This window comes from Grus americana, chromosome 4, assembly GCF_028858705.1.
Source record: "Grus americana isolate bGruAme1 chromosome 4, bGruAme1.mat, whole genome shotgun sequence".
Taxonomy (NCBI): Eukaryota; Metazoa; Chordata; class Aves; order Gruiformes; family Gruidae; genus Grus; species Grus americana.
Window position 1 is genome coordinate 25,455,457 of NC_072855.1, and position 26,971 is coordinate 25,482,427.

Below are 26,971 nucleotides of genomic sequence, written 5' to 3' on the forward strand. Positions count from 1 at the left end.
TATAGCATGGCTTGTACGTGATTTTGATTTCAAAATACATACTCTTGTATAAATTCTTTATTAGACAGGTACGTTGAAGAAAGCTAGTACCTTTAGTGTGTGAATGTTTGTCACCAGGGTAGTAAAATGTGTAGCTAGCGTGGGAAAGACCTTGTCTGTAGAGTAACTTGTATTTTTACAATCATCCTGAAGTTGTACCATACTTAATAAAAAATTATCAGTGCTAGATAGTATCTTTTTGACACAAATAGGGAAAGAAAAGAAAGACCAAGAAAAGTGTGATTGAAGTTTAAGAATACAAGAAGAAAACCCTACCGACTAATGTTTGAAGATACTTGTAATAATATTTCCACTTAATGTGTTAAAAGTACTATCTTAAAGGAATAGGCAGACACAGTTCTTTGATACACTTATGTCTTACGCTGGCAGCCTCAATCTTTAATGTAATTTTCTTAGTAGTAGGTGTGAAGTGTGCAGAAGTAGCAAATACCTCTCGCCTATGAGAGGGGAAGTTCAGGCTATACTTAAATTTGAGTCAAGAGCCAAATCCAAAAGGAGCAGAGCCACTTTGATGCTCAGAGCTGCAGGACTTTGTGGCTGGGTGTTTGAGCATGGGATTCACAGGTCAGAGATAGATACTCAGGTTTCCTTTCTCTAGGTGGAAGGCATGTAGGCCAAGAATTTTGGAAGACATCTCAGTACTGCTGCTGCGAGAGAAGAGAGCTCTGTTCTTTCCTTGCTTGTGTATTCTCCCAAGTCATTGTGGCTGTGGCAAACTGACCTGTGAAATAGATTCATAAAACATTTTGGGGAAGGAAGGAGATTTGAATTTTTCATAACCAGTCATTGGGTAATAGGCATGAACAGTCCTTGAAGCTATATCATTCCTTTTTTTGCAAGTACTGCAACTATTAGACTGTCTCTTTCATGTTCTCTTTATGGACCATTGAAGCTTTCTTTCGTTCTTTTCCTTCCTTATAGAAAATGGTTTGTAAGTTACTGGTTAGGGGACAGGGTTGAACGTCTTCGGGTGAGGGGAAGAACTACGCTTCGCTCTGTTGTATCCTAAGTGCTTTATCATGGGTAGTGGAGAACAGACACCACTACAATTATTTTTCCTTATTGAGCAAGAGTGGTGACTGCTGCTGACTTCTGTGTAGAATGTACATGTGTGCGGTCTTGGGGCTGGCAATAGCTCTACAGAGGGTGTGGTCCAGCACAGTGCTGGCTTAGAAAGTTGGGTTTTTTTCCTTCTCCATACTAGTTTGTTGCTTCTTCAGTTCTATCTGCACAAGTCTTTGTGAGGTTGTAATGGAAATCAAATCCCTGATATCATGTGCATTTTTTTATCATTATTAATGGGGTTAATTTGTGGAACCTGGGTTAAAATATGGTTCAACAACAACAAAACCCCCCAAAAAAACAAGAAAAGAAACTGTATCAACACAAACAAGGATGTGATAAGTTGTGATAGGGAACAAGGATTTCCTAAGCGTTTTCTTGTTGACCAGCACTCTGTTCTTTCGACTTCTGTTTCTTTTGCAGGGTTGCTGGTTTAAGAGTTGCTTTCCCTGAGTACTTGCTGATTCACTGTGAGAATGCCACCCAGTTTTGTCAATATAATGTTTTTTTTATGGTTATGTGGTTACGTTTTTCACATATATGAGTTCCTTGATTCACTTTCCAAAATGGCCGCAAAGAATACTTGTTCTGGCTTGTCAGTGGGGGAGTAGAACAAGTGACTCACAGGGGGTGAGAAGAAGTTGACACAGCCTAAATAAATGGCTAACCACGGCTTCAGAGAGCACATTTAAGGTAAGGACTTCCAAGGGAAGTAGGTAGGCAGGTATTGTGTTTCTGATCCATTACTAGATTTAGGTTTGAATTAAGTGCCAAATTGCTTGGCCTTTTTAGCTGTCAGGCCACATGCAAAAAACCAACCAAACAAAACCACCTTTACAGAACATTTTCTGTAAAGATTAGACTTTGATTTTAAGAAGCTCGCTTTTGCAATTAATATCCTAGGCTAAGGACTGAGCTAAGTCTCTTGGTGGATTTAGCCCTGGGCATGCTGCCTAAGGTTGATGTCTTTGTGAGAGCAGGGATCTGGATGCAGATTTTGTGAATCCATGTCCTTCCAAATATTGTGGTAGGCCCAGAGTATTTTATAAGTTGCCTGCATTATGAAAAAATAAGTAGTAGTCAGTTAAGAACTGTGAGCAAGAAAAGGTGCTTTCCTCAGTGTACGTAATTGGGATTAATCTCTTTTATGTACAAGGCCCATTGTTGTGGTTTAGCCACAGCTGGCTGCTAAGTACCACACAGCCGCTTACTCACCCCTCACTGCCTCCTCCCTCCCCACCTCCCAGTATTATGGGGAGGAGAATTGGAATAAAAAGGTAAAACTAGTGGGTTGGGATAAGGACAGTTTACTGGGACAGGACAGGGAGAGGAAAATAACAACAACAATACTTGGAAAAGGATATACAAAGCAGGTGATACACAATGCGATTTCCTCATCACCAGGAACCTGATGCCCAGCCCATCCCTAAGCAGTGATCACTCCTCCCTGGCCAGCCTCCCCCCCCCACCTCCTGCCGCCTCTGCTGTATACTGAGCATGATGTCATATGGTATGGAATACCCCTTTGGCTAGTTTGGGTCAGCTGTCCTGGCTGTGTCCCCTCCTAGCTTCTTGTGAAAATTAACTCTGTCCCAGCTGAAAACCAGGACACTCATGCATTTTTTTTTTTTATGTTTTCTCTGTTCCTCTTTTCTCCCAAGCTGCTGTGTGTATGGACAGGAATAATTTTTCTCCCCGTCCACCCTGTATTTTCCCTGTATTTGGCTTCTACTGTGCTAGATCTCTTTTCAGACATGTAAGGCTTCATGCAGTAGGAGTGGTGGTATATTGATGTGTTTCTTCATGTTTTTTTCCCCTTGCGTGCCCATATTCTTTTACTAGCTCCATACATGCTGAATTTTGTTCTAGCCACCTTAGGCTAAGTGTGAAGCAAGACTTTAACATATGTGGCAGGGAGAGATTTGATTCCTTATTGCATCCTTCCATCACTTTTTCAGTTTGCAGGGTCTTGGTAGATGTCTATTCTTCCTTACCTATCTGACAATGCTATGGATACAATTACTGGACTGATCTTTGTGTGTCTGTTAGTTCAAGAGTACAACATTAAATGATCGTACCTTTTTCACAAGGGTTTAGATTTGGTTTGGAGGAAGAAAGTATGAAGAGAAATAAAATAGCAAGGGAATATATATTAAAACAAATAATGTATGTCAATTTTAAAATCACGTGATTTTTATTTTATCATCTGTACATAGAATTGTTGCACCTTAATATTGCGTGAACTAAAATTTCTGTTACTGTCTTCAGCAGAACCTCCAACAGCAGTCATACCTTATCATCTTGTCAAACTATGGAGCCCTGTACGTCAGATGAATTTTTTCAGGCTCTCAACCATGCTGAACAAACATTTAAAAAGATGGAGAATTATCTCAGACACAAACAGCTATGTGATGTGGTGTTAGTTGCTGGTGACCGTAGAATTCCAGCTCACAGGTAAGTTTATTATAATTTGAAGTAACTTCATATTTGTTTACAAATGGACTTTCAAAGTGTGTCCTGTGTCTTATTTAAAAAAGGTCAGAACATCCTAAACAATGTAGAATACTTTAAAAATGTTTATGTGTTTTAACATTTATTTGAAAGTTAATTTCTGTCTGTTGTATGTGATACAGCATCAAAAATAATTGTGATATTTTCGTGTTCTGCTTTTTGTCTTCAAGCATATAGTAAGACATTTGCATAGCAAAATAAAAACCCCAAAAGTCCCAAATGCACCCTCAGAATAATATTAGTAGCGGTTTCTGTACCATAGAATGAAATAAAAAGAATTTCTTAGATTTAATTTTTTCTTTGTACTAACAATTAAGTTGTTGGAGTCCTAATTAGCAATAAGGACAGTCTTCTGTCTACATAAAGTTTTTTTTGCTCCCATAGTAAGAGGAGTCCTCTGATAGCAGACTACTGAGCACTGACATTAAGTGTTAGAGGGCTAAATTAGATCAAACATTACCCTATCTGTCATCTGTGTAATTAACAGATCATATAGCCACTTAAAAGCTAGGAAAATAGCAAAGCTTGTGAAACAAATGTGTGAATAACTGAAGCATGTTACGGTATTTAATGCATAGTATTAGTAGTTCAAATAGGAACCCAGGTATAATTAAGCTGTGGTTTCATACGATTAGGTCTGCATCAGAAATAGCAGCCTAAAGCATTCCTACTTTCCTTTGCTCGTTACTACCCCTACAGTGAAACTACAGCTTAATACTGTAATAGTAATATAAAGAGATGGGGAGAGGTTACTGCTTTGGTTTGGTATTTTTCTTACAAAGCCAAATCTCTGCTTTTATTCAGATACCATCCACGCTGTTGTGTTGACACAGCTGAGGGAATGATAGCATGGGGATGGGAACCGACTTGAGGAGCAGGGAAGCAGTTATGGTATAACTTGCTATTGCTCTCAGAGACTTCATTTTATGAGACTTCATTTTTAAACAGTCAAGACTATCTCTGATTTTTCCAAGTTGAAGTAAGCAAATCTTACTGCAGTTACTGCTAAAATGGGTAGTCCTGATCTCCACCCAACCCCTGACCTGAATTCCTTTGTAAGCACTTAAAGCCACGCAGCTGTGGATGATGATGAATCCTTTTTGGAGAGAAAAGAGGGTGAGCAAGATGATTTAGCTTTCCCTGTGGCTACAGTGTTGCTTAAGATTGGTCTTCGTTTTGTTCAAATTAATTGCAAAACTGCACTGTGCTTGTGGAAGGAGTGAATTGGATGAAAATGGGGAATGCACACACCCCTAGTGGATTTGCACCTGCTCAAGCCATTTAGAAGTCAAAGAGCTTTGGAGTGCTGTAAACAGGAAAAACAGTGATTATAAGGAAATAATTTTACTTCCTTATGTGGTGATAGTAGCACCTTTGCAGTATACAGTCATGGAGTATGATTTATTTAATGGTTAAAAAGTGTAGAAAGGACAGCTGTGAATATCTTGTAAGGACTGGAAGATATTTTTTGTGCAACAAGATAAACAGAAAGACAACATTCTGTATGCTATAAAGTTGTTTAATGTGGTTTGTACCTGTTATTTATTTGGAGAACTGTCTTTTCTCCTCCAGTTTCTGCTACTGTATCTATTTCTGTAACGCATTAGGCATATGCTACCACCTGTTATTTGCTCTGGTCTTCTCTTCCTGGGAGGAGAAACATCTTGCTGTAGTTGATATATTCTGTTTTAAATATGCATGAAAGTTAAGGCCAAAGAAGCACTCCCTGTGCTGCAGCAGGAGGTGGGAGGCTTATGATTGTCCTTAGTTCACTTTATAATGTTGGAGCAACTTAAAAAGAAGCTTTGCCTTTACACAGTAAGTTCTTTCTCTTACTGTTTTGTTTTCACAGAGAAACATAGTAATTACTACAGTCTTCATCTGAGTATGTCCAAAGTATCTCACTGAAAATGGAACTTTTCCATAGTGGAAAAGATAAAGATGGAAATCTTAAATTTGGTTCAGAATTTTATAGAAATTCAGTAAGACAACTGGCTTTATGTACTTGTAGTTGCCTGTGTTATAAGAAAAAAAAAAATCTGTAGGATTTTTTATTGCCTTCATTCAAGTTCTGACTTCTTTAGTATTGACTGCAGGCTGGAGCAGTCAGTGTATTTCAGAACGCTGGTGATTATTTTATCTTAAGACTTAATAAGCAACAGAAGATGTATTAAATAGATACTAGCTTATTGGCTTGGCATTCTAAGATGTGTAAGACAATAGAAAGTTTGCTGACACTGAACAGGTTTTTTCCTCCCTTTTTTTAACAAAGATAAAAGAGTTTTTCTTAATAGGTGGTCACATAGAATTTGTAAGAAAGAACATTTTTTATTATTATTATTATTAGTCACTTATATAGAGAGAGGAGTTCTCAGATTTTCTGTTTTGAACCTGGTATTTTTAATAGTTCCTTTTTTTTTCTTAATGCTCAGTTTCTACTTTTGATGATACTTGCATGTTCTGAGATGTGTAATGTAGGTTTTTAGAGAACAGAACAGTGATTTTGGTGTCTGCAATAGTAATAAGCACAGGTAATACAGACCAAAACCCTTCAGAATTTTACAGTAATGTATCTATTCGAAGGATTCAGGCTATGAGTCTACTACAAATAAGAGTATCACATATAGTCATGATTTTTCTGAATATGGCATTCTCTGTTATTCTAAGACTGTTTATCTTGTTCTGTGCTGAAATTATAGCTAAAAAATTATTTAGGAGATCAAGAAGCAAGTAGGAAAGGGGACAGTTCTCCACAAGAAAAAAAATGCATTATATTCCCACTCCCTTAGCCTCTAGTTCCATAAAGAAATTTTGCCAGACTTCTAATTAAATGTAATGTAATCAAGTATTTTAGATGCTTTCTCTATGTCAAATGCAATTTCAGATGTCTAAGTCATTTATTACATTTCTATTTATTACATTCAGCTAACTGTTATATCCATATTAAGTGTGTCTTGTTTTGTGTGTTGTTTTGTGTTTTGTTTTGTAATAACCTGCTGGTCAGAACATTCACTTAAGAAAAGAGAGGTCTGTGTAAATTCCTGGCCAGAGGGGATTTAAAGCCCGCTCTGCATCCTTTAACCAGCAATCTGAAGATCTGTGCAGAGCCATTTTCTTTATTCCTGTTGACAGTGAAAGATGGAAATACAAAAGACATGGGACTGAAGGAAAGAAGGCAAATGGAAGCTTATGTACTCCAGGGGTCAGGAAGCTTGTTTCAAAGAGCACAGATCCTGGTTTGCAGACATTTTTTATCTTGAGGCTCCTTTATCTTTGTACTTCTTTTCCTTATGGCTTAATAATACTTCCTTTTTTTCACAGTCTGTGTTGCCTTAGTTTGTGAAGTCTTCACTGCACCCTTATTTTTCTTTTAGCTACATGTTTATAAAAGTTTAACACAAAGTGTCTTTCTAAAATGTCAGAGTATATAAAAAAGCAGTTCTGTGATGGCTTTATGTTAAAAAAAGTACTATTGCTACTAATGATGTGGTGGTTTTGAAAAATTTTACTAAAGGATTTATTGTAATCATCATTTCAGTGTCAGAAGCAGCAAATGAATTTTGAAAGGTTTGATTTCCCTGGAAGAGAACTATAATTGGAAATCATCTTAAAATACATGCAGTATGTTTATGTTTAGGTATTGCTTGCTTTTAAACAAATTTAAATTAAATACAGCTATATTAGTAGTGTGGGATAGTACCACTTCCATACATTCTTTTTATTATTGACATGTTTTGTTATCAAAACCAGAAATTAGCTGAAGCCACCAGTTTAGGAGGTGCTTCATACTCGGATGCATGAACTATTCAGTATCACCTTCCAACTTCAGCGAACGCTATTAGTGTGTTGGTGAGTTCTCTACACAAGCAGAAAGTGTCCCTTTTATCTTTAAGATGTTAAGAAGTTTCACTTCATTCTGTCAGGTGAATTAGGTTGGGAGATACTAAATCTGTAAATTGCCAAGTTTGACAGCTGTCATCATTTTATGTAATAATTGCTTTGAAGACCTAGAAAACTGTCTAGATGATGTAGCTTGTGGCAATTCCAACCAGAAGTACAATTTAATTCAGGCATGCCACCCTGCTTACACATATTTTACTGTCTCTCAGTAAATAACAGCAAAATTAGGAAACTCTTCAAAGTAAATTAAGCCATCGTGGTACATCTTTCTATTTTTTGGATCAGTACAAACCACAGAAATTAAAGACATCAGTAGCATTGGAACCTCCTGTGAGAACAGGGAGACATACTGAAACACCCAGATTTTGTCAGTATTTAGCCCATAGCTATTGAGTGTTTTTTCCAGAGAGATTAATTGTTCAGACATTTTATGATTTCCCAGATGAAAAATTCTGGTATTCATGTCTATCTTTTTCCCTACATTTTTCCTGTGCACTGAAAAAGAGCAGCCAACCTACTGCATATAATTCAGCAGCCAAATTCTTGTAATCTTATCTATGCAGAATTGAGTATTTGGCAGTAGCTGGTAATTAGGTAAGAAGGAGAGTAAAGGTAAGTATGTTCGGCATCCACAGTCGAACAATACAATGCCAACTGTATTAAGACTTTTTCTTGATTTATTTTTTTTTGGCTGTTAAGATGCCTCTCTAATGTCAATAATGCTTATTTCATAGGCATTTTAGTTGGGCCAATTATGAGAGAAATATTACTCTTAAAGAAAAAAAGACTACAATCTCAGAATTCAAAAACCATAGCTTGCTTCAGAAAAGTCAGTGTTTTGTAGCATCATTAGTTCCCAGTGAAATCTTGCTATGAATTAATATGTTAATTTTAATGATCAGTAAATAACACAAAGAGATTCTCTTTATGTTAAATACTGACAGAGCCATGATGGCTCTATTTAACAAGAAGATTGTGAATATTAGTGTAGTTTTTGTAGTCATTGCACAGATTTTCTTTTGAAAAATCATACTTGTCAGCTCTCTTAGACCTTTCTTAGCAAAAAGGTCAAATATGAATGGGAAAAGTCTTCTGTGGATTCTTCAGTTATATGAAGGTATTAGCTGCTGCTTCACGTTGTATAATCTGTATGTAGGAATGCAGTTTAATTTCAGACAAGCCAAAAAAAGTTGAAAGAAGAATCGGTTACTAGCTATGAGATTAAAAGATCCATGAACAAGAGGGTGACAAATGGCATGAGTAAAGTAGTAATTGATTTTTATTGACTAGTGGGAAAAACATAGGACAAGAAGAGGCCAGCCGGCTGAAGTCTGCCTTTGTTTTCTTATGCTAGCTCAGTGTCACCTTGATGTATTGTCACTGTATCTTTTAATCCCCTTTCTTTCTTTGAAAGAACCTTTTTCTGTAATTAGTTAAGAGCAAAGTGTGGATACTTAAGACTTTTCACTGTGAACACGCTTCTTGGCTAAAATGATTACAAAATTGTTATCAGTGTAACTTACGCTTTGGCATATTACCTGTACTAATCTACTCCTGGGCTGCAGATCCTGTTTCGGCATATGCAAGTCTCTCTGGAAAGCACTTAACACTGTGAAGCATGTATACCTTCTCATGAAAACCCAGGTTTGCAAATATAGTAAATGGATTGCATTTTAAATTTCTAATAATTTCTTTTGGAGGACTTGAAAACTGGAAATTACAAGGAGAAATTTGCTGATATCACACAGCTGGTAGAAAGTGTTTGTCTGGAGCCTTGGGTTATTATTTGGCATTTCTTCAACAGTTGTTGCTAAGATATGTACAGTCCAGCCATTTTCTAAATAATATTGCAGGTAACTAAACTAGTTGCACGCTTAGGGGGAAGAAACAAACAAAACCCCAAAACTGTGCTAAGATTAGGTTTTTAGTTCTGTTTCCCATCAGAGGCCTTTCTTTTTCAAGCCCTGTTCTGTATAGAAGTTCAAGTCAGTATTGCCAGAGGTGAGTATTTTAAATTGTTTGGTTTGTCTTTTTTTTTTTAAATTCTGAATCGGACCTACAGAGATGGGTCATTCAAATCTGTCCATCTACACACTTTCCCTTCCAATGAGAACCCTATTTTGTACATACAAATCAGATCTTGTCATCTCATTCTAGCATCAAAAGCAGTTGCAGAAACTCTCTCTCGATGCTTACATGAATGTACTCGCTAATTTCACTAAACTTCTGCAGATCTCTAGGAGGCAGCATTTTCATTTAACTGCAGGTGTCATTAAACCTGAGGTTAAAATGCTTGGAAGTGATGCCTGGGCACTACCTTGGCAGAATGTTCTAACTTTTCTCAGCAAGTCAGCCACAGAATAAATCTCGTATTTCAAGAACAATATGTTTTTTAAAAGAACAGAACTTTATTTCTCATTACAAAACTTTAATCATATGAGATGTTAAAATAAAATCAGTCCTTTCCCCGTACACTCTTAACACAACTCTGCTGCTTCAGCAGCTAGAAAAATAAAAAAAGATTACCCTGCTGTAGGCCTGACCAAATGGTCAATGGTCAGAAAATCAGCAAGAAAAAAGTAGTTGAAATTGGTCAACAATTTATTACTTTGCAGTTAGTTAAGCAGCAGTTCTTTGTAGTTCATGACTTTGTGTATGTACCTTCAAATCCTCCCTATTGATACATGTTTAGACTTACTGCTAAGCACTGGTGCTCACCTTTTCAATTAATTTTACTCTGTTTTGTGGTTCCTGACCTCTGTCATCTGAACAAGCTAATATAATGATTCAGCACAGAATAAACTGACGTTTTGTGAAGTATTAGATTCATTGAATGTATGCAGATGCACTGTGTGGTGTATTTGCAGTAGGCTTGGTTCTTGAGCTTGCTGTTTGTGTAGCTCAGTATATATGCAAGTGTATTTATATTTGAATTCCCTGTGAGCAAGGCAACAGTGAACTGCTGCAGCACAAAAATTGATCCAACCCACAAGGTTGTTCTTGGGGGTTTCTTAGGGAAGAGACCAGCAGACGTCATGAATAGTTATAGTAGGTTCCATGCAACAGAACTATGGGTTGAATATTCCTGCTCCACATGATTTTCTTTCTCTTTCATCCTAGTCCTGTGAACACATACTGAGACATCTTAATTCTTGCATGTTTTGTGGAGTGGCATTGTTATGTATACTTGGTGTTTTACTCTCAGTAATGCAAAGAAATGTCTGTTGATTAGTAACATGTTTACTTACTCAGTATCTTAAAATACTCAAATTGTTAACAAAAGGCTAAATACATACCCACAAAAGAGATTACTCTGTACCATCTCAGTGTTTACTGTGCTTAGTTCTGTCATCAGTATTAGTAAATGAACACATATGTGTGCACCAAGAGTAAAAGCATTTTAAAGCACTTTGAAAAAGACTAGTAAGTCATTCTTTCACATTTAAAAAAGTAACTGACATAATATTAATGGAAGTAAATTCATTTTTTTATTTCCATATGTATATTTATATTCAGTTTCCAATTTATATGTGTTTGTGGGTTTTTTCTGTGTTAGCTATTAAAAGTCATTGAGCTTTGAGAGGGTAATTCCTTTATTACAGCAGCAAATGTAGATTCAGTAACAGTACTTCATTATTCATAGAGGGGAACTAGAGCATGGAGCAGTTTGTCAATTTTAAAATGTTTTTCTCAGTACAGTGTTTTTTCAAAGGGCAAAGTAATGAATCATAAATTAACAAACATCAGGTTGACTACTTCTTTTTTTTCCTTTCCTCTTTTTGTCTCTGTCCTTTTCTCCTGCACAATGTACCCAGATTGGTTCTCTCCTCTGTTTCGGACTACTTTGCGGCAATGTTCACTAATGATGTAAGGGAAGCAAGACAGGAAGAAATCAAGATGGAAGGTGTGGAGCCAAATGCATTGTGGGCTCTGGTTCAATATGCATATACAGGTACTTAGATTGAAAATGGGAATTTCATCTAATGAATTGTCCTCCTATGAGCATTATATATTCCATTACTAGATTTCAAATGCTGTTTAGAAATTATTATTCACATTATTTAATTCCTTATAAATAAATAAAAAGAAATAATCATAGCTGTTACCTGAGGCAACCTGGTAGGATATACTTTCTCCGATAATACTATATTCTGTTAGTTAACAAATTATGTGAATTTTTTAAATGTACCATGACTGACAGAAAAAGAGTCTTATTAGGTTTCCCGTTCCTTACATTATTATAGGTACTAATTTTGAAAACCTGGTTATCTGTTGCTGAGGGTAATGTTTGCTAAGCCTTATATTCTATCATATAATCTGTAAATAATTCTATTGCCTCTGAGTTGTAGGGAATTTAACAAATGATAAGAACAAAATTATGAGATCTACTTTTTGATGTTACTAGGTCGCCTTGAATTAAAAGAAGATAACATTGAGTGCCTGTTGTCTACAGCTTGCCTTCTTCAGCTCTCTCAGGTTGTAGAAGCATGCTGTAAATTCCTAATGAAGCAGCTTCACCCATCCAATTGCCTTGGAATCCGATCTTTCGCTGATGCACAGGGTTGCACTGACTTGCACAAGGTGGCTCACAATTATACTATGGTATGTTGTTATTTTAAGTCTCATCCACTTTATTTAGTAAGGAAAATACAGAATGTTTGCCTGAATAAAATACTAATGTTTTTCCCCCAGAAAGCCTTGATCATTTTCCAAGCAAGAATGCACATATGTTCCCATGATGAGAAATGACAAAATAACTATAAAGTTGCTGGTTTAGAGTTGGAAGGAAATAGGCAAGCATTAATGGTTCCCTGTAACAGTAATGGGATTGTGTGATGTGCATTCAATAAAATAATTCAAAAGCTTGTTCCTATTTCTGTCAGTCAAAAACTACAAACTTAGCAGTAGGCAAGCTGCCATCATCTAGTCCAAAATAACATGTTACTAAATGAATTTGTAGAATTCTTGTTTTGTAATGAGCTGGAGTAATCAGGTTCTAAGTTATATCTGGGATATTAATGTGGGTATTCATCAATATAGATTCTGCATTATCCTTAATTTCTTAGTAATGCCATGTCAGGATTGCATCAAACAACTGGCTAGGCAATATGTGGCTAAATACAAATTTGCCATGATATTTTCAGAGCTAATTTATAGAAAGACTGACCTGCCAATATAATTAAACTTAATCTTCTTAATAGTCATACTTCTAGTTTAATGTAAAATGTTCTTTTCCTTCTTACAAGCATATTTTAGTAATGTTATCAGCAGAAGAAGGCAGGAGAATTATCTCTGAGGCAAGTCAGTTTATCTGTTCTTAGCAGTTTTGTGAGGCATTTTTTCTCTCCTCTTGATGAGATTTTGCCTACATAAGCTCTTGGGACCTGAATGACGGCATGTAGATACTGCATAAGAGATGTGGAAATGAAGATAGTACTTAATTTGCTTGTGTGGCATGGCATTGTGTTGCCATTAAGCTATTGGCTTAGATGCAAGAGGCATAATTTCTGTCTTGTAATTACTGTTAGAAATCTATGGCTTTTCCTCTTGCCGCCTTCGTTTTTGCTGGTTCAAAAACTTGTCCTTTTTTTTTTGTAATTATTTCTTCTTGGCTTAAAATAGTTTAGTATGTATAGCAGTTTAAAATAGCTCTTTTTTTAATATGATATAATGTTCTTACTTAGTGAGTGGATCTCTGGTGTATTTAAAATCATGTACACACTGAAGTTCACCAAAACAGGTCAATAAATAGTGTGCAGATTGTAACTTGCATGTTTCTCTTCTTAATCTTCATTATTGCTCAAACAACAATAAGGAGAATGCAATTAGCTCGACAGATGAAACAGTAAAGATAAAAATGGTTTATGCATTTGAGGAATATTAGAATTAATGTTGAGCAAGACAGCGATAGAAAAAGGGAACTTCCCTCCTCTGACCTATTTGTTCTTTTTTCAGAATAAGCTTATATTTTGGTCTGTGCTAGTCTCATGTCCCTTATAAGTGGACTGTCAAGATCAGCATGGTAATAAATATTAGACTTATGCATCTTTAAAGATGAATGTTAGGGATTATAGTCTTGCTATTTTGCCTGGCAATTGATGACTTGTGGCAGAAAGGGGCTGTGAACTTTCTAAAAGCCATTCTTTTACAGTACCTATCTATCTTTTGTTCAGGAAAATAGTTGTATGCCTTTTGGCCATTGTTTACTTCAGTGGCAAAATTGTTGCTTTTAAGGCTTTGATGTGAATGAAATTTAAATTAGGTGGATTTTAAAAAGCCATTTTCAAAACTAATTAGTTGTGCTAGATGGATTCTTCCCAAGGCCTCTTTTAATGTTGTTTAGTTCCAACAGAGACATGAAATTGAATTTTAGTAATAATGAGTAATAGAGAAGCAGCTTCTTTAGTTTGAAATGAATGTTGCTATGGAAACTGCATAGAAATGTATGGTCCAATTGAATCGTCAATTAAAATAAATCCCCAAGTAATTTCATTTGTTTAAAAGCTGTTTGAAAAAAGAAAATGTTCAACAGTAGTAAGTGCTAGCCACTTGATGCTCTTTCCATTAAGAACTATTGGAGCATAAGGGTTAAGCGCACCTGTAGTACCTGGAAATTTTGTTTGTTAAAACACTGAATTATTTTTATGCTGCAGTGGGCAGCATAGAACAATGGAGTATATATACTGAGTATAGTACATACTTCTGGCTTTTCCATGTAACTTTGGTTCTTTTAAAGCACTTGAAGTAGAAGGTAATGAATAATATGAAATAGTTACATTTTAATCTATATTCATTATTTTCTATGAGTTTTTCTTTTCCTTTGACAAAAAAATACCAGATTGCCATATAACTGTTTTTCTGGAATTAAAACAACTGCTCAGTTTTAAAGGTTTTTATGACACAAGCTAAAATTTGATAAGCATCTTACCTGCTTCATTAAAAGAGTTCTTTACATGAAGACTAGAAATTCAGATGAAACGAGCATTTGGTTAAACTGGAGGACCAATCAGTGAGTTATCCCAGTAGGCCTACCTCTGTTAATAGACCTGCTTAGTCTGAATAATGTTCACTAGTGTCACTGGAAAGCATTAGCATGATTTTATGGCATGATTTTAATTGCATAATACAGTGCAATTAAAAAATAAATTAATAAGAAGGATTTGAATGCTGCACTTCATATTAAAGACAGATGTATGTTATGCTAAAAGGACTTAAGTGTTGCATTACTTTATTGCTTGCTGTGTTGACAATTGATAAGTTTGTTTTTTCAGAGGAGAATAATTGTTAAGGTTATCAAAACAGGTCAATTTTTTGACACTGTAAACTAAAGCTTGAAAAATCCTCAGGGTGCGGTAAGTGAAACATAAATTGATCAGTGGTGGATTTAATGCTGTCTAAAGAACAACTCTGATTTTTATGCATCAGGGAGTTAAAATACACTTAACAGAACCATGAGAAGTATCTGGGTAAAGGTATCTTTTGTACAAAGGTTATTCTGTTTTGCTGTAGTATATAGTATTGGGGTCATACAATTATAAATTTAGGAATTTTATTAGGCTGACCAGTAGTGTATCTGTTCACTTCAATTCATAAAGCCTTTTTGCACAAAGTGCTTTCTGTGCATTTTTCTTGTTGTCTTCACAAAGTCAAACACTCCTTTTGTCATCTTGCTTGTTTGAAGCAGTTGGTAGCGTACCTTCAATTAAAACCAATAGCTCCTCTTTCACGAAAAAGTAAACCAAAGGGAAGATGAGGAAAAGCTAGCCTGTGTTATTTCCAGATCGTGTATAGTGAGTAGTGAGGTGTTCCTAGGTAAGTGTCAGTAGCTTCTTCAGTAGCCAGATTTTAACTTTCTTAATTACAAAAAAAAGGCAGACATACTAAACATTATACGTGATAGTGCCTGAGTCAGTCCCTGTGTAGATAGCTTTGTAATCTTTGTTGCTCAGCTCTGCACGCTTAAAGCCGAGTGAAAGGTCATGCTGATTTTCATCAGAAGTCTTCAGAAGTATGTGAGCAGTGATCAAATGTTAGAAGAGTCAGATAAAGTTAATTTTGGAGTTTGCATGATTTCTGAGTGCAGCCAATGGCTGTTTATAAGAAGAAAGACTTGGAGAGGATAGAGTAACAGATTGAGGCCAAGCATTTGGCAGGAATTTTGCAGACGAATAGATGTAGGACACTTAGACTTGCTGTCTCTTGTAAGGCAGGAGTTGGGTAACAAAAAATCATTGCAATATGGAGTTTATGATTTGGGAGGAGGGAATAAAGAGATATAATTTGTCTTTTTTCTTGCAACAACCAGGACAGTTTGTCCTTTAGTTAGGGGGTAGTGTGAAAAGGGAAGACATTTCAGTACTTTTTTGTCCACAAAGGGACAGACCTAAAGATTGTGTTAGTAAAACAAGAATTTTATTTCTTGCACCTGAAATTGCAGTCCAAAATATCCTGCTCTGTAATCATCTGACTTTTAAAATACTCATTCACTTCTTTTCACCTGTGAAAACTCAAGATATTTCTGTCTTTAAAGTTCCCTAAATTCTGCCTAGCACAATAGATCAGTACTGCCTTGGCAAGGCGGTTTCTGCATGCTGCCCAGCCTGTTTTGGAATCCAGAAACTATGCAGAGAGGAGTCAAGCTACAATAGTTGTACTTTAAACAAACCCTGGGCACACTGAAAGGATTAGGTTGATTTATCACTTAACACAGCAGTCAAAGCAGACTAAAGGGAAAGTAGCTGCTATCTGACATCTATCTGACTATTAATAGTCTACCAGGAGGTCAGATAGCTCAGTTCTTAGTGAATTCATAACCTCAGTTGACCAGCTGACTAAAGCACTCAGTAGACAAAATTACATTTCCTGTTTGTTCTCATTCAGATCTTGTGAGTCAAGCACCTCTTGCTTCTTGGCTGCCCAGGTTGAGGTTTAAACAGAGCCTGTGGTTAGACCTGCCTGTGGGGCTACCTCAGTGTACAGTCCTTTTCAGCCTGAAGGGGTTCTGATGCTCTCCAAGGTTCTAATCCTTCTGACACAGTGTAGAGGTAGCCTAACCATCTCACTGGATCCCACCATGGGGATTAAGTACTGCTTAGAAATAAGTATGGTGACCTCTTATCTTTTATGTGCTTCTCATATTTTTGTGCTATGTACCAAGACAGACCTGAGGTTAATAATATCAGTGTTACTCACTCTGTGTTTGCGGAAGGGTGAGTTTAAGGTTATGATGTGAATGAGCAACCACAGCATTGAGCATGGGGACTGTGCGTCCGTGCTTTAGCTGGTACGTAAACCCCAGGCTATTCAATTGATAAAGTTTCCAAGCTCTTTGAGGAGCTAATTTTGGGGGTGGGAAACTCCTTTTTTACTTTCAGGACCAGAAAGCAAGGGACTGAAACTGCAGACCGTTTGTTCTCTGAAATATCCTGTTCTTCCACAGAGAGTTCCCATAAGAAGAAGGAAAGAAAAGGCTAATGAGGAGGTTAAGAATGCTAGGAGATACACTGGCTCCTCCTTTTTGTCTTCAGAATCTCTGTCTGTAGAGGAAGAGGAATTGTCAGATTCAGATCATAAAAAACCCCAGACGTAGGCCAAAGAGTGGCTGTATTCCCAGTGGAATGCTTTGATACTATGCTCCAAAGGCATCTCTGCTTTAAAAATAGAATGGGAGCAAGAGGAAGTGGAGTCTGTTCCCATCAGAAAGCAATTGTCTGCAAGCAACAAGAAGGAAAATCAGGCTTTTTACATGCAACAGCTGTTGAAGTGATTAAATCCAGTTGTGAAAAAGCTTTCCAAAGAAGATCCTTGACTGACTTACGCAAGAACAGCTTCTTGTTACCTTCAGAGACAAAGGAAACTTTCCATGCAGGTGCTTTCCCCTTCCTCTTCCTGTGATCCGGATAGACAATATGGAAAGTTTAAGGTAGTAAGTGTTGGCTTTTCTCTTTGTCAGTGCTCACTGCCTGTTTATTCAGCAAAACTAAAAGCACAGCTCCAGCTTGCATATTCTCTAGGACAGAGAATCAACAAAAAACAGCAGTGGAAAAAAATTAACTCAATGGAATGTGAATTTCTGTGAACTGCATGTTTAAACTCTGGAAATAATTTTGATCACTTTTCAGCTTCAATTTTACTCCCAAGCATTCAATATCAGAGTAAAATAAATAAAACTGCATGTGTGGTGATACTGAATATTGGTACGGTCCTTTCACTGTTTTTAATTCCTGTATTTGCTCATTTTCTTAACTTTCATTTTGTAATACAGACAGTTAAACTAATTGAAGAGGAAAAGACGGTTCTATCTCCCTTCTAATCTACTACAGCTTTCACTTCGAAGCACTAGTTTAGTGTAGCCAATTGGATCTCTCTAGTAGGAATGCTTTTCAGATATTAAATGTAAAATTTTCCTTTCCAAATTCTCTCCAGGAATACACAGTTGTTATGTGCACAGATGACACTTTCAATTCTTTTTCTAATTTCAACTCCAGAGTTGCCTGTTGAGTAGAGTCACTTGATTTTCCCCCTTAGACATCCTGTAGCCATCTTATGGACATGTGGTTTTCATGTAAGGTGGACTGGTTTACTCCTTATTAGTTTTTTCCTCTTTGCTCAGCATTCTTTAATTAGTTAATATTTTTGGAGTACTGAGGTATAGCTTTGAAATGAGCAGACTAAGCAATAAAAAGGAAGAAGTGTTACCTTTTTCACTTTGTTGTCATGATGTCCTTTGCATATGCAATGCTAAACTGTACTGTATGTTTTTGTTGTGATTTTATATGCTAAATTTGTACCTGTTTTGCAGTGCAGGTCCAGCTTCTGCTCCCAAGTTTCTCCTTGGTTTTTTGACCTAAAAATCCTATTTATTCCCTCAACATGTATGTGTTTCTAATATGGATTTTTTTCATTAGTGTGCAATTCTTTCTTTTTAAATCTTTAAACAAGATACTAAGTAAGGCTAATTTTTATATTAGGCCCAGTTAGACTTCCCTGTCTGTGTATCTAATGCACTTTATCCTCCAGGTGCTTTGGAGGTCTACGTGATGGTAAGGCAAAACCAGCATCCCGTTGGCTAGCTATCTAGCAATCCACAGTGCATTTACTAAATTGATTGTAATACTGTTTTATTGTCGTGAAGTTACTCTGTTTGGAGTGTGAGGTTAACTGGATTTTGAACTACCAAAATATAAGAACATGTGATTCATAGACTGCTTTTACTTTTCTTTCCTGTGCTGCCTTGTAAAGGTGTATGGGGAAAGAGGATAGACATGATCTCACCCTTTTCTGTTACATGCAGGTTTCTCACTGTAAGTTCATAGTACTGATTGTGTTTCTACATACTTTTCTGCTATTTCTGCCTAAGTTCATGAGAATCCTTACAGAATATTGTGCAAGTCCTAGAATTCTGAAGTAATAGGATATCAATGTCAGAAATGTTACATATTGTGACTTTCCTATTTTGAAGTAAGGATCTGTTGCTGGAAATGACAGAAAGTTGTAAAATTGAATCCCATGAAAGTAAATATTGTTAATAAAGCAAAGTCTGTACAATATTGTGGATTCTTTGTATGTTTTGCTTCCCAGTCAATCAGATCAGCTGTATAAAACCTACAAAATAGTGAAGTAAAATAATCCATTTAAAATCAACAGTAAAATTGTTAGTGGTGTTTATTTCCTCTGAAAACTTAATGCCATAGTTTAATCTAGCAGTAATGAAAACAGTTACAGATGTGCCCAGTAGTTGTAGCATGTTGTGCTCTTTCCTTGACAAAGCATCTTACATGGTATTCTACATTGTCAACAGGAACAAACTGCAGCTCTTACTTTCTGAAGTATAGCTTTAAAAAAAAGTATTTCTTCAATCTGCAGTGCCAAGATAGTAACCCCCACAACCCATCACTCATTTCTGTCCTTGCACTTCTCAGTTGTTTCAGCACTTCTGTCTGTGAGACTGAATGATACCCTTGGGAAAATGATCAGGGGTCAAAATAACTCAATACATTTTTATTTTACTTTTTTTTCCTCCCAGGTCAGTTCTCCAGTGGTATTTACTGGCACAACTGAGAGATGGCGTGAAGGCAGGGAAAAAGAGGGGAGATACAGTAGGAGTTCCATAAAAAAAGTCTTCAATGTCACCTGTATTAAAAATACTTTTCTTTTTATTTTTCAGGAAAACTTCATGGAAGTAATTAGAAACCAGGAATTTCTATTATTGCCAGCCACTGAAATTGCAAAGCTTTTAGCAAGTGATGACATGAATATTCCTAATGAAGAAACCATACTGAATGCACTACTTACATGGGTTCGACATGATTTGGAACAGAGAAGGAAAGATCTCAGTAAACTCCTGGCTTACATTAGACTGCCTCTGCTTGCTCCACAAGTAAATTGTTCCATTCCACTCTAGTTTATACCATGGTTATAGTGGACATAATGTCTACAGCATCGATATGCTGATAGTGACAAATCATAAAAGCTTCAGGATTCTTAATGATTTGGATTCTTAGAGCTGTATATAAGGACTTAGCGTGTTGTATAGGCATGATAGTTTGTGTCTGTCTGTGAACTGCAGCATATCCTGATCCTAATCTGAGATCAGTCAGGGCATGAGGAGGTGCTAGGAAAAAATTGCTTCTGTTGCCTAGAAAAATGCTTATCAAAGATATGTTTGTCACTAGAAGGTGTGTCCTTTTAAAATTTCTTTATGGAACTTACATAATTTATTTGGATCATTACATTTCCTTCATAAAAATATAGCTATCGTTGAGATTTAGGAAATAGGATTTGAAAAGATTATTTGGAGTGATTTTTCTCCCGTTATCTTTTGATAAACCATCTTTGGGTACTTTTTGTTCTTCCCAATCAATAGTTTTTCTCTTTGGACATTTACGCACAACGTTAAAGATGACTTGAGTTCAGTTTGTTTAAATAGTTGTGAATTACAGTTTTCCTAGTCCTGTAGGAATGACTGTTCTTGTTAGTGTTGTGTGTAGCTTTGTATTCGTTATCTGATAGCATGCATGTAAACTATATTTATTTTTTTTATCCCTTCCTTCTTCTCTTCTGCTAGCCTTCCTTGCTGGGCCTTCATTAGTAATATTTAACACTTACTATACAGTGAAAGGATTTTGCTTTACAGTTTTCAGTTTGTTTAGTGAGAATTATCTCTATTAAATGAAGAAAACAGGATTTTTATGCAACCTGAATAAGTAGAAGTCATTAAGACAGCAAAAACTGAATTCAGTTAATTCATAGTGATAAATCACATACACAACATTCTGTGTATTACTTCGTGTATCTTCTTGCTCAACAGTAAGATTCACTAGCAAGCATTTTAGTATTAATATTTCCATACTCATTATTATATATGCAGTGGGTGGATTTTCTCAGTTGTGGCCTTGACTTTGTAATTCACTTTTTCTAGAAAAACATAATACAATGTAAGCCAGTTGACCTGGAGGAAATCATTCTTTTGTTGAGCATTTAATTAACTGATAACTAAATAAACACTGCTGTATTCCTTTTGCTTAATTCACTGTAATTGAAACATCTGTAGAAACTGAAAGTATAGAATTTATCCCAGAAATATGTACTAAAATCAAATTATGTCCACTCAGTAACTGTTTAGGAAAATAGCAGAATGAAGCACAAAAGCAATATCATATTTGACTTATTATTTTATCTTTGATTTTTCATGTCTTCTCCAAATATGTACTTATCTTTCTAATACACTAATTTTCTGTTGTCTTTTTATTACTTTAATTTGTTGAAGAAAGTGTTTAAGCTGATTTTAGTATGGCAACAATTAGCACATTGAGTACATTGGTTTGAAGTGCTCAAAACAGTCAACATTTTCAGAATCATGTTTTGCTTCATGATCACATGACATTAGACAATCTGACAGCAAACAACATAATGAAAAGGTTTCCAATTTTATGGTTAAAGGGTAAAAGCTATTTGAAAGAAATGAAATTAGAAAATTGAACAACTTGCTGAAATCAATAACATTTTAAGCAGAGATGCAAAGAATGTTAGATTCGTGCACTTTAAAAAAAGAAAAAAGGGCAACCAAAAAACCCCCCAACAAACCAACTTTGGAAAATACTGTGAAACTGTAACACTGGAAGCAAAAAAATCATAATGAACTGTCAGTTTTATTGGTTGGTTATGATTTTATGCATCTCTCTGTACATAGCATTCTGTTGTCTCTGGTTAATGCAAGCAGTGTCCTAAATATTTGTAAGTTTCTTTTTTGCTCTTACAAAGGCTAAAGATGAATGTTTGGCAGCTTCTTAAGCTGTAAGGTGGCAGGTATTCCATCTCTGATAAATTAATTAAAAAGCTGATTAAGCAATTTCTGAGTTACAATATGTGTTCAGCTTCCTTTTAGACAGAAATTCTTAGTACTTCAATATCTGCACTACATTTCATCTGGTTTCCAATGACTATCATTTCATGCTAACACATCATTTGTAACTGCTCAGTTATAAATGCTTTTAGTACAAGTAGCTATGTAAATAATAAAACTTGGAAAAAATTGGCTTTCATTTAATTAAGCCCATTCCAAGCTCTTTGAGTGAAGAATAGTTACAGTGCGTTTAGTTTCAAGAGCATGCAGGGGTTTTGGGTACCAAAACAGTATTAGGTTGCATTTCTTTTTAACTGAGATGAAGTTTTCAGAGATGGAGACTCTGTGCTATGAAAAAACTTATAGATTTGGGGGGGGGGTGGGGTGGTGAGAAACTGGAGAAAATGTAGGTTGCATCTTCTTGTTGCAAAACTCATATATTACACCCATGGTGTTGCTTTAAATATTAAATGCTGTTTGTCTATCAGAAATACATATTGGAGGTCTGAATTGGTCATGTTGTCTACAAGTGTTAGTTTTCATGCATGCAACTATGACAATGTTCGATTTAGGACAGTAGTAATACATTGATTTTATATTTTTTTAAACCACATGCAATTTTATTGCATGCTGGCAGTTAAAAGATGGCTTTTTTTTTTACTATTTTATAATCATAAAGTGTCCCTGTGAAGTGATACAAATGGTAAGTGGTACCTTGGGTGAAGAGAAGAAACAATGGGAAGTACTGAAAGTAAAGAATCAAGGTCCCTCTGCTAATTTGCATGAGAACATTTTAATTTGATATTTTAAATAGAATCAGAACATTAGCCAATTAGAGAAATATGGCAAAAGTCAGGCTCAGTTTTCTGAAAAGTTGCTGGTGAAGGACTTCGAAAGTTTGGGGGTTTTTATTCTCTGTGTATGTTAATTATGTTTTCTGTCATAGTTTCTGTTGATTTGCCTGATAAAGAGATGTTCAGGTTTAGCAGTCTGTACTTACCTGTATCTCTTCTGGAACCATGGATGTCCTATTTTCTACTTTGCAGTCCTAAGGCAGCTTTAAGCCAGGGATATGCACACCATGTTATGCACAACTACTTCATAATGAGTCCCTTTAGTACTCCTGATTACTAATTTCACAGCAATTTTGTACCTCTTCTTGGTTGAGTGTCAACAGCTCAACAATGACATCTCATTCTGGTTTGTGGACTTAGATTTCTGATATTCAGAAAGCAGTTGTGAATATTAGAAGTTCAGAGGCATTTGCCTTTTTCTCATTGTTCTGACAACTGTCCAAGTCTCGGTGGGGCACTTCTACCTTTTTCTCTGTTACCCAGGCCATGTCTTGCAGCTCAGAAAAATGCCAGTTGTCTAGACTTCTGATAATTACAGTTAGGACACTAAACCTACTAATATATTTTTCCTGCAGTCTGACAAACACGGAGTACAAAAGATTCCAGAATCTTTAAACTTAATAACTTTTATTAGTAGTCTTTATTTAACTTGAATTTTATTTAAGTCAGATTTAAAATTTAAGACTTGTCAAATTTGTTTGCATCTTTGATCTTAAAATTTTTAACAAAGGTTTGTATTAATTGATATACTGTGATCTGGGTCACTGTCAGAGTTAGGAATAGAATATATATTAAAATATTCAGTCTGTGCCTGAAGGAGCTTTTACAGATCTCTGGATTGGGTGGATTCAGGAGTAAAAGTGTGAGGTTAAACTGACTTACATACCCAGAGTCTGATTCCATTTCCTGGAACATAGCTGTAGCGGCACTGGACCTCAAGGAGATTTTGTTTTCTTCTGTGGGACCATTAAGCTTAAATCATCCACTAATAGCAGATGGCCTTCCTTTTTTGTACTTAATGGCTTAGCTTAAAATGTGCATGTTTTGTTTATTACAAGTTTATCTTTACCCTAGTCTTTTTAATATGACCATTTTGAAAATACATAGATTTTAAATCGGGCAGTGGAAGTCTTTGGATAAAATGTTTTCTTGTAATCTTGTTTTTATTCTTCATATGGTTTATAGCAATAGAGTTTGTTTAATTTTCTTTCTTTTTCACAGTTTCTGGCAGACATGGAAAATAATGCACTCTTTAGGGATGACATTGATTGTCAAAAACTCATTATGGAAGCAATGAAGTACCATCTGTTGCCAGAGAGACGACCTATGTTGCAAAGTCCTCGCACCAAACCTAGAAAATCTACAGTGGGTGTGTTGTTTGCAGTTGGAGGAATGGATGCAACAAAAGGTATTGGCTTATATAATGATTAGTTGATGAGCTGTTTTGATTCTTTTAAAAAGAACTGTTTGATAGATGTTTTTATATGTTAATTCTAAAATTCAAATATTCTACAGTATAGAATATGAAACATCTTAAATGTACACTGTTTATTAGATAAAAAACAACTGTATAGCTTTGATAATACTGTAAACATTCTGGAAGTTAGACTTATGATTATTTTGAAATTATTAAGGGACTATCGGATTTCTGAGTAGTGAAATGTTGAATTGAGTGAAAACTAATCTTTATTTACTTGAGTGGGAAGTAATTTGGAAAACGAAGAAAATGACAGGGCACAAAGGTGACTTCCATGTGCATAAAAAACCAAAAAAATACACTTTTTGACTAATTTTTAAATGGTTCTGTCTGAGCTACTTGGATTTTCTTTTTTATAGACACTTCCATACTGTTTAATGGTTGTTAGAAAGAATCTGGCAAGTTAGAAAAGTTACAGCAAAGAAACTCGTCATTTTAAAGTTAGCACTTTTAGTACTTCATGTCACATAGCTTCAGATTTTTTTCTAATATTACAAAACAATTGATTTCCATATATAACTGCATTTCACAAGGGTGTTTTTATATTTCTAACATTTGTATTTCTAAAGGTTTGATTCTGCAAAGCAGTTAGAAATCCTGCTTTTTGTCTTGAAAAGCACTGAGAAAGTCCTCCTTTATAATGGTGCTGTTAATTCCTGAGGAAGTAAAAAAAGACTATTTATATACATAGAATTAAGAACATGCTGCAGGATGTCATGCTGTCTTGTGGGATCAGCATATTGTTAAATATAAGCTATCCTAATAATTCAGACTTTTTTTAATAACTTGCATATTCAGGAGCTACAAGCATTGAAAAGTATGAACTTCGTACCAACATGTGGACTCCTGTTGCAAACATGAACGGACGAAGATTACAGTTTGGAGTTGCAGTCTTAGATGATAAATTGTATGTTGTTGGTGGCAGAGATGGACTGAAAACATTGAATACTGTGGAGTGCTACAACCCTAGAACAAAAACTTGGAGTGTAATGCCACCTATGTCCACTCATCGTCATGGTCTTGGTATGTAGAGTTCTGTAAAGGCTGAATGCATCTTTTTAAAAGATTATCTGTTTTAGGAGTGGTCAGAAAACATTCAGAAATTGAGTTTAGGGGGGTGGAAACTTCATTTTAATGCCAACTGCTTATTGAACATCATCTCTCCTTCAGATTATATCCAGCATTGGCTACCAAAAGGAAATTTCTTTTTACTTGTTTTTAAATACTTTTTTTGGTGCACGCTGGACTGTCACTAGGAAAATGTGATCTTTTTTCCCCCTTATCCAGAAGCGATTGTTTTTCATATCTGTTTTTTTAGGAGTAGCTGTATTGGAAGGTCCCATGTATGCTGTAGGAGGACATGATGGCTGGAGCTACCTGAATACAGTAGAAAGATGGGATCCACAGGCTCGTCAGTGGAACTTTGTAGCTAGTATGTCAACTCCAAGGAGCACTGTTGGTGTAGCAATATTAAATGGAAAGTATGTGAAGGCAACTTCCATTTTCTATCTCATTATTTTAATGTAATTAGAGGACCATCCTAAATTACTATTATCTCTCTTGATAGATACCGGTTAGTAGCATTAAGAACCAAGTTTCTTCATTCACAGAAAAGATACTGTGTTGGTTTCAACAAGCAAGCTTCCTGACAGCACCTCAGTGCCCCTCAGTATCACATATGAGACACCATCTCTATGGGCAAATAAGTAGTTACCATCTCCTTAATACAGAAAGGAGAAAATGGTTGGTCTGGTTCACTGAGAGTCCAGTGATTTCCTCTTACTGTGATAGCTTGAACAATCAACTTCCAAAATTACTGTAAAGTCATGCGGGAGTACTCATGATATTGCATTAACTCAGAACAGAAAGCTCTGGTAGAATGAATCTAATCTGGAATGGTATCTGAAATTTCTACAGCTTTTTTTCAGTGAAAATATGCCTAATTCCTAATACAATGTGCATTCAGACAACTAGGTCATTTTATGTTGCAGTCACAGGACATGGCCGAAAGTGACCTCAAAGAGTTCCCTAATCTATTCTGCTACCCTAAAGCTGAATCAATTATATCTAAACCACTCATAGCCAGAGTGATCTTGTTCTTAACCTTCAATGGTAAAGTTTCTGTTACTTCCCTAAGCAATTTGCAATCTGTGAAGTTCTCCTCATGTCAAGTCTTAAATACCTTTTGCTGATTAATATTATTTTTGTTTGTACTATCCAAAGTGAATATGGAAAATGCATTTTTTCTTTCCTATTTGCAACGGCTTTTTGTATTTAAAGATACGTCCCCTCTGTATTCTGTCATCAGGACTGAATAACTCCAGCTCCTTCAGTCTTTATTTGTAGGCCATCATTCCTAGACTTTGAGTGATTTTCATTGTTTTCCTTTGGACTAAGTGTAATTGTTCTATAGCTTCCCAAAATACAAGTGGTACTCGAATCAAGGTATTACAAAAATAAAGATTAGTTGGAATCACAGAATCATAGAATAAGTTGCATTGGAAGGGACCTCTGGAGTCATCTGATCCAACACCAACTCAAAGCAGGGCCAACCGTAAAGTTGGATCTAGTTTCAGTTAACTGGTCATATCTCAGTTTTGAATATCTCCAAGGATGGAGATTCAACAGCCTCTCTGGGCAACCTGTTCCAATGTTTGACCACCATTGTACTGCACGTTTTTCTTCTAATATCCAGTTGAAATTTCCCATGTTTCAACTTGTTTCTTGTTCTTCCTCCTTTCACGGCATACTTCTGAGAATGAC

General features: G+C 35.9%; 1 protein-coding gene across 8 annotated transcripts in view; it reads left to right on the forward strand.

Annotated features, from left to right (window-relative positions):
- The window catches only part of KLHL5 (kelch like family member 5), a 60,166-nt gene that overhangs the window by 26,561 nt on the left and 6,634 nt on the right, over positions 1–26,971 (forward strand). For 5 of the 8 annotated variants that reach the window (XM_054824926.1, XM_054824928.1, XM_054824927.1 and 2 more), the window contains 7 exons: positions 3,391–3,576; positions 11,349–11,485; positions 11,939–12,135; positions 19,700–19,912; positions 23,953–24,139; positions 25,007–25,231; positions 25,527–25,689. In XM_054824926.1, the coding sequence (XP_054680901.1) occupies positions 3,391–3,576; positions 11,349–11,485; positions 11,939–12,135; positions 19,700–19,912; positions 23,953–24,139; positions 25,007–25,231; positions 25,527–25,689 (1,308 nt within the window). Of the gene's footprint in view, positions 1–1,698; positions 1,816–3,390; positions 3,577–11,348; positions 11,486–11,938; positions 12,136–19,699; positions 19,913–23,952; positions 24,140–25,006; positions 25,232–25,526; positions 25,690–26,971 lie in introns of those variants that run through there. The other 3 variants (XM_054824929.1, XM_054824925.1, XM_054824931.1) reach the window with 2 other exon arrangements.